The 11,233-nt window shown below is 51.1% G+C and overlaps 1 protein-coding gene across 1 annotated transcript; it reads left to right on the forward strand.

The window, feature by feature from the left end:
• Nucleotides 1–2,450: 2,450 nt before the first annotated feature.
• Nucleotides 2,451–9,901, forward strand: alkal2b (ALK and LTK ligand 2b; the record flags this gene model as incomplete). The annotated part of the gene is made up of 3 exons (XM_024142077.2): nt 2,451–2,739; nt 9,144–9,463; nt 9,819–9,901. Coding segments are annotated over exons 2-3 (348 nt in total), but the record flags the coding sequence as incomplete, so codon positions are not given.
• Nucleotides 9,902–11,233: the final 1,332 nt, after the last annotated feature.

Here is an 11,233-nt window from a genome sequence, read left to right on the forward strand (position 1 = left end):
GGCCCATCCTCGTCTGTAGAACCTGAGAAACAGCATGACATGAGCCCATCCTCGTCTGTAGAACATGAGGCCCATCCTCGTCTGTAGAACATGAGGCCCATCCTCATCTGAGAACCTGAGGCCCATCCTCGTCTGTAGAACCTGAGGCCCATCCTCGTCTGTAGAACCTGAGGCCCATCCTCATCTGTAGAACCTGAGGCCCATCCTCGTCTGTAGAAACCTGAGGCCATCCTCGTCTGTAGAACATGAGGCCCATCCTCGTCTGTAGAACCTGAGGCCCATCCTCGTCTGTAGAACCTGAGAAACAGCATGACATGAGCCCATCCTCGTCTGTAGAACATGAGGCCCATCCTCGTCTGTAGAACATGAGGCCCATCCTCATCTGTAGAACCTGAGGCCCATCCTCGTCTGTTAGAAACCTGAGGCCCATCCTCGTTCTGTAGAACCTGAGGCCCATCCTCATCTGTAGAACCTGAGGCCCTATCCTCGTCTGTAGAACACTGGAGGCCCATCTCGTCTGTAAAACCTGAGGCCCATCCTGTCTGTTAGGAAACATGAGGCCCATCCTCGTCTGTAGAACATGAGGCCCATCCTCGTCTGTAGAACATGAGGCCCATCCTCGTCTGTAGAACATGAGGCCCATCCTCGTCTGTAGAACCTGAGAAACAGCATGACATGAGGCCCATGGAGAGACATGGAGCAACATTGTTAAAAGGAATTGGCTAATCAGAAAAGAGTTCATTAAGAACTAGTAATATATTGGGGTTGTTCAACATTGCATTTTGGGTAAATCATGAGTGACTGACTTAATCTACAAATAATAAATTAGTAGTTATGAGGCAAGGTGATGTAAATCAGTGTCTGCAGTCGCTTGCACTAAAATATCGAACAAGCAACAATTACTTCATACAATTAAGCCATGGACGAGTTAGTAGTCAACCTATTAGTGCAAACGTCATAACAATGCAATATAGGCGGCAAAGCTACGCAGTTCGTGTCCTTCCGTACCCGCCCCCGGGCATACGTCCACCCAGGGGTGGGCCAGATAGGGCAGGTTACATTCAGGAGGTTCTGAGCAGCTCAATGAATATTCAACAAAAAGTAAGATTCTTACGTGATCTGTCTTCATATAGTAGGCTCGGCTAGTGTAGCTTAACGTTCAGAAATAAACTAGAGCCTAGTTCTCAATGAGTGCGTACAATTCTTCTTCGAGAGAAGAGATATATCATATATCATATAAGGAATGATATATTGAATGATATATCTACCAGTTTGGTCTATAATTTGAACGAGTGTAGGCTATTTTGCTGAGTTGCAGTGTTGAGCCCATAGTTGAGCTGAGATCGAGGTGAGCTGTTGTCTGTCCCTCGTGATCTTCCTGATTAATCAGCACAAGTTTAATAATAGTTCCAGCGCGAGCGAGACATAATCCCGATTAACATTAGCCGCCCCGAGGGCAAATAATAGCCTACCCCAAAACCACACGCGTGCACGCACGCACACACACAACCCCCGACTCAGGCCGAAAAGAGGAGGCTAGATAATGTTTATTTCTCTATACGGGGAGTGGTGTTCAGATTAAGTAAACGAAAGCATTATCGGGCGTATAGTTCGAGGAGAGACCTGAATGCGCGTGCTCCATGGTACGGTCTAAACGGAGCGCACAGTTGTGTGTGAACGTTTACGTGAGAGCTTGTGTGTGTGTGTGTGTGTGTGTGTGTGTGTCCAGAACTACACAAACCACCCTGCCTCTGTAAATCATATTATTGTCTGTGAATTCCTGTCCTCTGGCGGACAAGATGTGAGTGAAACGGAAATCGATAGGGGAGGAACCTCGTGGGAGCAGGCTTTATACAATCTGTTAACCCTCGCGCTGCTCCTGTCCCATGCGGGGACATGGTTGAAGGACGGGAACACGTTTTTCCCCTACTATATTAGGGTACTAACTTATCATTCTCAGCACTATCGACCAAGATCAGGAAAAGAGAAAAGAGAGGAACATAAACGTTTTCCAAAACGAGAGGACTGAGTGAACGGCATAGGGCGACCGGGGCCAGGGCTCCTTACTGATCCGGTGTAAATATGACGTCTCTGTTCGGTTCAGCTCGCGCTCTGAACGCTGTTCTGATCAAAGACAACCCGGGATAATAGAAAAATACTCCAGGGACCTCAACACACACAAACACACACACACACACACACACACTCCACAGAGCGCGCGGCACAGCACAAGCCATCCAGCATGACAGCGCGAGCAGCAGCGGAGGAGCTCACCACAGACGGGCAACAGAACCTCTTCATCAGCGTGAGATGAGGTCTAGAGACTTGTTAATAAAGTTGTATCGGTCATTAATTTATCCAGGCACACTTCTACGGCCGCTCGGTCGGCACCTTCAGCAGAGGAGCACCAGATATAAGACAGCGCACGGTGCTGGGAACTACTGCACTTGTGAAAAGAAGACGCACGGCGCACTACTATCAGGGGAAAGTTGTGCGCAGCACCGGAGCTGGGGGATACCTATTTGGAAACGGACAGACGACGCACTGCGAGGACAACAAGCTGTGTTGTGTGTATTGGAGTGTGTCTGTGTGTCTAGTTGGAGTGCGTATTGTAGTGAGGGAGTGTGTGTGTTTGTGTGTGTAGTTGAAGCGATTAAAAGGTGTTTTAATCCTGGAACACGCAGCAGCGGGATCGGCTTCTGTTTCACCTGGAACCCGCGAGACAACAACACAACTCAGGTAACCTATTATATTACCGGTCCTGTTCGAACCCCGTCTGTCTGAGACTTAACTGTTGTTCATTGTAATGACATAAGTGAAAGTTAAAAGTAATATGGTCTCTAACGAGGCTGTCCTTTTACGCAGCATCGTTGCCCAAATGGCCAAATGTTGGCAGCGCCTCATGGGTCACAGCAGTAGTCTGTGGTTAGAACCGCGGATCAGACAGGGGAACATTAGCTTATAATAGCATATAGCCTTTCTCTGTCCCTCTCTTCTTTCTCTCTTTTCTCTTCTCTCTCTCTCTCTCTCTCTCTCCTCTCTCTCTCTCTCTTCTCTCTCTCTCTCTCTCTCTCTCTCTCTCTGCATCTATGTGTGTGTGTGTGTGTGTGTGTGTCTGAAGAGAGAGAGAGAGACTTCTGGTCAGGTACTTCAGGGACACGTCCTGCTTTACCTACAGTACTGGCAGCTAACTCCTGTCTGGGTTTGTAAGTTGCCATGCAGCAAATGGTGACATGGCAGATATGTCTGATGACAAACTACAGAGGAGACAGCTACAGACCAGTACAGATAATACTCGCAGCTACCGGCAGCACAGACAGTACAGATAGCGACAGACAGTACAACCAGCTACCGGCAGCTACTGACAGTACAGACAGCTACAGACAGTATTGGCTATGGGACACATTCAGCGGAATGCTTTTGACTGTGGTGTGTGTGTGTGTGTGTGTGTGTGTGTGTGTGTGTGTGTGGTGTGGTGTGTGTGTGTCTGTCTTATTAACACCCTCCCTCGAATAAGCATAATAAGCATTGCTCAAAGTGCTTGTAGTTATGTGGCTGTGTTTAAGAGAGTCTACGCTTTCCGATCACATGACTAATATCATCATTATGTGATGTTTTAATGCACTAACTCACACACACACACACACACACACACACACACACACACACATACACACACACACACACACAACACAGCACACACACACACACACACACACACACACCACACACGCCGCGCACGCACGCGGGAGAAAGGATGGATGGAGGGTGGGAGGGAGGGTTGTTAAAGAATTAATAAATCAGGTGCTGGCGCTCAGGAGGGTCTGTGAGGTTGGGTATTTAGTTTATCATCAGGAGGGTCTGTTAGGTTATAGCGTCATCAGGAGGGTCTGTTAGGTTATAGGTCATCAGGAGGGTCTGTTAGGTTATAGGCGAGTCATCAGGAGGGTCTGTTAGGTTATAGGTCATCAGGAGGGTCTGTTAGGTACTAGAGGTCATCAGGAGGGTCTGTGAGGTTATAGGTTCATCAGGAGGTCTGGCTTTAGGTTATAGCCGTCATCAGGAAGGGTCTGTTAGGTTACTAGGTCATCAGGAGGGTCTGTTAGGTTATAGGTCATCAGGAGGGTCTGTTAGGTTATAGGTCATCAGGAGGGTCTGTGAGGTTATAGGTCATCAGAGAGGGGTCTGTTAGGTTATAGGTCATCAGGAGGGTCTGTTAGGTTATAGGTCATCAGGCAGGTCTGTGAGGTTTATAGTCATCAGGAGGGTCTGTTTAGGTTATAGGTCATCAGGAGGGTCTGTTAGGTTATAGGTCATCAGGGAGGGTCGTGTTAGGTTATAGATCATCAGGAGGGTCTGTTAGGTTATAGGTCATCAGGAGGGTCTGTATAGGTTATAGCGTTCATCAGGAGGTCGGTTTGGATTCAGGAGGTCGTTTATAGGTCATCAGGAGGGTCTGTGACGGTTATAGGTCATCAGGAGGGCTCTTAGTTAGATCCGTATTATAGGTCATCAGGAGGGTCTGTTAGGTTATAGTCATCAGGAGGGGTCTGTTAGGTTACTAGTCATTTCAGGAGGGTCTGTTAGGTTATAGCTCATCAGGAGGGTCTGTTAGGTTACTAGGTCATCAGGAGGGTCTGTTAGGTTATAGGTCATCAGGAGGTCTGTAGCGTAGAGTCATCAGGAGGGTCTGTGAGGTTATAGATCATCAGGAGGGTCTGTGAGGTTATAGATCATCAGGAGGGTCTGTTAGGTTATAGGTCATCAGGAGGGTCTGTTAGTTATAGGTCATCAGGAGGGGTCTGTTAGGTTATAGGTCATTCAGGCAGAAGGTCTGTTAGGTTATACGTCATCAGGAGGGTCTGTTAGGTTATAGGTCATCAGGAGGTCTGTTAGTATAGTCACAGAGGTCTGTGCAGGTTATAGGATCATCAGGAGGGTCTGTGAGGTTATAGGCTCATCAGGGAGGGTCTGTTAGGTTAAGGGCATCAGGAGCGTCTGTTAGGGTTATAGAGTCAGTCAGCGAGGGTCTGTAGGTTATAGCATCACAGGAGGGTCTGTAGGTTATAGTCATCAGGAGGCGTCTGTCTAGTTCCTTGCTCACAGGCAGCGGTCTTTATATAGTCATCAGATGGTCTGTTGGTTATGGTCTCATGAGGGTCTTGTTAGGTTATAGGCATCAGCAGCGTCCTGTAGGTTATAGTCATAGGGAGGGTCTGTTAGGTTATAGGATTTATCAGGAGGTCGTTGGTTAATGGTTCAGAGGGAGTCTATAGGTCATCAGGAGCTCTGATTAGGTTTAATGGAACTTGGACTGCAGCATCACGGACCTACTGCTGGGGACCCCTCATTCTCTCTCTCTTTGGGTCTCGGTGTCTGTCGGTCTGTTTGTCTGTTCTCTCTGTCTCTCTGTCTCTCTCGTCTCTCTGTCTCTCTTTTCTACACATGGATTGTGAGGCTGATTCAGCAAAACGTGGTGATTTGAGTGAAGGTGGGGGATGGGTCTGCAGCTTGTGGATAGCAGGACTTGTCCTCTCTCATGTCCTCCGGCGCTACAGTAGGTTCTAGAGGGACTCTTTCAGGGACTACTGGCGAGAGAGATGAGGCTTGACGGTAGACAGGGTTGACGACTGCAGTCTCCTCCTTTGCCATCACTGCTGTTAGGGTTGGGGAATATCTTGTTTTTAAAGCTGGATTGCCTTAGTTGCACTCCACTTTGGACATATAAATGCATGATATATACCCATTGATGGGTTGTGTGGATAGGGGTGGTGGATAGGGGTTGGATAGGGGTGTGTGGATAGAGTGTAGTGGTGGATAGGAGTGGTGGATAGGGTGGTGGATAGGGGTGGTGGATAGGTGTAGTGGTGATTAGGGTGGTGGATAAGGGGGTGGATAGGGGTTGGTGGAGTAAGGGGTGGTGGATTAGGGGTGGTGGACAGGTGTATGTGGATAGGGGTTGGTGGATAGGGGTGGTGGATAGGGGTGGTCGATTAGGATGTAGTTGTGGATAGGGGTGGTGGATAGGGGGGGGATAGGTGTGGGGGAATAGGGTGGGGATAGGGTGGTGGATAGGTGGTGATAGGTGGTGATAGGGTAGTGTGATAGGTGGTGGATAGGGTGGTGGATGGTGGCGTGGTGGGATAGGGTGGGATAGGGTGGGTGGATAGGGTGCGTGGATAGGGGGGTGGAAGGGTGCGTGGAATAGTGGGTGGTGCATCAGGGTGCGTGGATAGGGGTGGTGGAATAGGGGTGTGGGATAGGGGGCGTTGGATAGGGTGCGGGATTAGGGGTGGTGATAGGGGTGGGTGGATAGGGTGGGGATAGGCGTTGATAGGTGGTGGATAGGGTGGTGGATAGGTGTGGATAGGGGGTTGGATAGGGGGTGGATAGGGTGGTGGATAGGGGTGGTGGATAGGGGGTGGATAGGGGCGGGTATAGGGGTGGTGGATGGGGGTGGTGGCATAGGGGTGTGGGGGTGGATAAGGGGGTGGATAGGGGTGGTGGATAGGGGGGCTGGATAGGGTGGTGGATAGGTGGGGATAGGCGGGGTGATAGGTGGTGATAGGGTGGTGGAAGGTGCGTGGATAGGGTGGTGGATAGGTGGTGGATAGGGGGGTGGATAGGGGTGGTAGGGGTGGTGTATAGTTTTGGGGGGTGGATAGGGGTGGTGGATAGGGGTGGTGGATAGGGGGGTGGATAGGGGCGTGGATAGGGGTGCGTGGATAGGGGGGGGATAGGGTGGTGGATAGGGGGGTGGATAGGGGGGTGGATTAGGGTGGTGGATAGGGGGGTGGATAGGGGTGGTGGATAGGGGGTGGATAGGGGTGGTGGATAGGGGTGGTTGGATAGGGGGTGTACGTGGATGGATAGGGGTGTGGATAGGGGTGGTGCGATAGGGGTGGGTGGATAAGGGATGTGGATAGGTGGTGGATAGGGTGGTGGAAGCGTGTAGTGTGGATAGGCGGGGATGCGTGGTGGATAGGTGGGTGGATAGGGGTGGTGAGATAGGGGGGTGGATAGGGGTGGTGGATAGGGGGGTGGATAGGGGTGGTGGATAGGGGTGGGGATAGGGGGGGTGGATAGGGGTGGTGGATAGGGCGTGGTGGATAGGGGGGGGATAGGGGGGTGGATAGGGGGGGTGGATAAGGGGTGGATAGGGGTGGGGAAGGGGTGCTGTGTGGCAATAAGGGGGGTGGATAGGGGTGGTGGATAGGGTGGGGGATAGGGGGGTGGATAGGGGCTGGTGGATAGCGGGGTGGATAGGGGTGGTGGATTAGGGTGAGTGGATAGGGGGTGGATAGGTGGTGTTGATAGGGGTGGTGGATAGGGGATGTGGATAGCGGCGGGTGGATAGGGTGGGGATAGGCTGGTGGTGGGGGTTGGTGGATAGGGGTGGTGGATAGGGGGCGGTGGATAGGGGGGTGGCATAGGGGTGGTGGATAGGGGGGGGATAGGGGTGGTGGATAGGGGGGGGGGATAGGGGTGGTCGGATAGGGGGTGGATAGGGGTGGTGGATAGGGGTGGTGGATAGGGGGGGTGGTGGATAGGGTGGTGGATAGGGTGGGTGGATATGGGGGGTGGATAGTGTGGATAGGGGGGGTGGACTAGGGGGTGGATAGGGGGGTGGATAGGCGGTGTGGATAGGGGGGTGGATAGGGGTGGTGAAGGGTGGGATAGGTGGTAGTTGGATAAAGGGGTGGTGCGATAGGGGTGCGTGGATAGGTGTAGTGTGCGATAGGGGGGAGTAGGATAGGGGTGTGGATTAGGGTGGTGGATAGGGGTGGATAGGAGTGGTGGATGGGGGGTGGATAGGGGTGTGGATAGGGGATAGGCGGGTGGATAGTGTGTGGATAGGGGTGGTGGATAGGGGGCGGATAGGGGGGGATAGGTGGTGGTGGATTAGGGGGGTGGGTGGATGGGGGGGGCTGGATAGGCGGTGGTGGATAGGGGGGTGGATTAGGTGGGTGGATAGGGGGGGTGGATAGCGGTGGTGGATAGGTTAGTGTGGATAGGGCGGTTGGTGGATAGGGGTGGTGGATAGGGGTGGTGGATAGGGTGTGGATAGCGGTGGTGGATAGGGTGCGTGGATAGGGGTGGTCGGATAGGGGGTGGGATAGGGGTGGTGGATAGGCGCGGTGGAGTGGGATGGGGGGGGGGGAATAGGGCGTGGTGGATAGCGGCTGTGGATGAGGGTGGTGGATAGGGTGTGGTGGAGAGGGGATGGTGGCATGGGAGGGTGGTGGATAGGGGGGTGGATAGGGGGGGTGGATAGGGGTGGTGGATAGGGTGGTGGGCATAGGGGTGTTGGATTGCAGGGTGGTGGATGGGGTGGTGGATAGGGGGTGGTGGAACGGGTGGTGGGTGGTGTCGGATAGGGCGTTGGGGATAGGTGTAGTGTGGATAGGGGTGCTGGACATAGGGTGTAGTGTGGGATGGGTGGTGCGAGTGCGCGCTGTAGGTGGATTGGGGGGGGTGGATGGGGGTGGTGATGGGCTGTGGTGCATTGGGGGGGTGGATGGGTGTGCGTGGATGGGGGGGATGGGTGTGTGCCATGGGGGGGGGTGGATGGGTGTGGTGGATGGGGGTGGATGGGTGTAAGCCGCAAGCTCCGGCTCCGAGGGTCACATGTTTTTGTCCCAGTCCTTGTGTTAAACCCAAACCTTGACTCTTAACTTAACCATTCGGAATGAATGTCTTAAATTGAACCACAGGTTGTATAAAAAAAAAAACGACTTCGAATTTTGACGTTTGGAGAAAGTAGGCAAAACATCTCAATCCGAAGTCCAACCATGAGATCTTGTTGCAAACGAGAAAAAACAGAGAAAATATTGTGATATGATATTTCGTCCATATCGCCCAGCCCTAACTGCTGCTATTTACCATACCGGTATACCTTTAAATAACGGTCTGGTTTTCATCAGACACAGATTCTTTCATGCCATGATCTATCAGTGGAAAGGAGGTGTTTTTGTGAGCAGGAGGAGACAGTGGATCATCTGTTTTCTTATGACTTGAGGGTGACGGTCTCTAAACTTATCTGAGGTCAACTGTCGTTCATGTCTCGTCTGTATGCTGAATGATGAATTGTACTTAGAAAGGCAGTCTGGAAGATCCTTTAGCGACAGTCTCTGTGTTTTCAGGGTAGTGCGAGGTGACTCTGCGAGGGGAAGGCGTGCTCCCGGGGGAGTAGAAGCGATGAGCGCGCTGCGTATCCCCGTCCTACTGGCGCTGCTGGTCCTACTGCTGACTGCTGGCTTCTGCAAACAGAGCTTCCTGGACGTGAGCAAAGGGGCGCGCACGGACGGACACAATCTCATGGAGCTCATCATGGACAAGGTGCGCCTGGCTCAGAACCAGGACCAGGTACACGTGCGCTACCCCGCCAAAAAACAGGAGTTTACCTTGGAGACCAAGGAGAGGAATGATGTGAACAAGTCTCACCATGGAGAACACATCATAGGTGAGTTATTCACCATTAGTGACAAGTCCAACCATACAGAACACATCGTAGGTGACTTATTCACCATTAGTGACAAGTCTCACCATACAGAACACATCGTAGGTGACTTATTAACCATTAGTGACAAGTCTCACCACGGAGAGCACATCGTAGGTGACTTATTCACCATTAGTGACAAGTCTCACCACGGAGAACACATCGTAGGTGACTTATTAAATCCCGCTGCTCACCGTGCTGAAGGAAAAAACGCTAGGTGACGTGGCGATGTGGATGGCAAAATAAATAAAAAACGACATATTGTCCTGCAGTCCAGCGTGCATGTGGTCTGAATTTATTGTATTCCCTGTCGTTCCAGAGGTGTTCCCCAGAGACCTGAGACAGAAAGAAAAGTTCCTCAAACACCTAACAGGTCAGACCCGCTTCTGTGTGTCAGTGACAGTTAGTGCAGGCCTGGTCTCCGAGGGGGGGGGGGTCACACTTTTGCCCCAGCCCCAGCTAACACACCTGACTCCAATAATCAACTAATCATGATCTTCTGTTAAAAATGCAATTAGTTTAAATCAGGTGTGTTTGCTAGGGATGATGGGGGAAAGTGTGACACCAATCAGGCCCCTGAGGACTGGAGTTGCCCAGGACTGAGATAGTTTGTGTGTTAATGTGTGTGTGTGTTCACCAGTGTAACCCTTGTCTGTGTGTGTGTGTGTGTTCACCAGTGTAACCCTTGTCTGTGTCTGTGTCTGTGTGTGTGTTCACCAGTGTAACCCTTGTCTGTGTCTGTGGGTGTGTTCCGCAGTTGTACAACCTTGTCTGCTGTCTGTGTGGTCTGTGTGTGTGTCAAGGTACTTGTGTCTCTTTCACCAGTGTAACCCTTGTCCTGTGTCTGGGTCTGTGTGTGTGTGTTCAACCAGTGAACCCTTGTCCTGTTGTGCTGTGTGTGTGTGTTCACCAGTGTAACCCTTAGCTCTGTGTCTTGTGTGTGTGTGTTCACTCAGTGTAACCCTTGTCTTGTGTCTCGTGTGTGTGGGTGTTCACCAGTGTGAAACCTGATTCATCTGTGTCTGTGTGATGTGTGTGTGTACATGTTCACCTCTGAGTGTAACCTTATCTGTGTCTAATCGTTGGGCTGTGTGTCACCAGGACCTTACCGTGCTACCTGTGTTGCCAAGAATAGACTCTGTCTGTGTTGTGTGTTGTTCACACCAGCTGTACCCTTATCATGTGTGTTCCAGGTCACTCATATTCTTTAACAAAGGTGGAGAACACTTCTATAGCACCTTACCACAACACCAAGACGACTGTAACCATCTCCCTGCCTGTGCGATATACTGCTAAAACACACACACACCACCACGACACCACAACACACACACACACACACACACACAACACCACACACACACACACACACACAACCACAACAACACACACCACACCACACAACACACAGTCTCTGGTAATTGTCTGTAAGTGTCTCCTGTAAACGTGTTCTCTCTGGTAAAGTTTATCCGAAGTGTTGTTTTAAACGTGACTGCTGTACAAGTGGTTGTCTCTCTGGTAAAGTGTTGTCTCTCTGGTAAAGTGTTGTTCCTCTCTTCGTCCGAAAAGTGTTGTCTCTCTGGTAAAGTTGTTTTGGTCATGTTGCTCTGGTAGGGACTTAAATCTAGTAAGTGCGTATGTCTTCTCTGGTAACAGTGCGTTGTCTCTCTGCGTAAAAGTGTCTGTCTCTCTGGTAAGTGTTGTCTCTCTGGGAAAGCTTTGTCTCTCTCTGGT

Source organism: Salvelinus sp. IW2-2015, unplaced genomic scaffold (genome assembly GCF_002910315.2).
Source record: "Salvelinus sp. IW2-2015 unplaced genomic scaffold, ASM291031v2 Un_scaffold2943, whole genome shotgun sequence".
NCBI classification, from domain to species: domain Eukaryota; kingdom Metazoa; phylum Chordata; class Actinopteri; order Salmoniformes; family Salmonidae; genus Salvelinus; species Salvelinus sp. IW2-2015.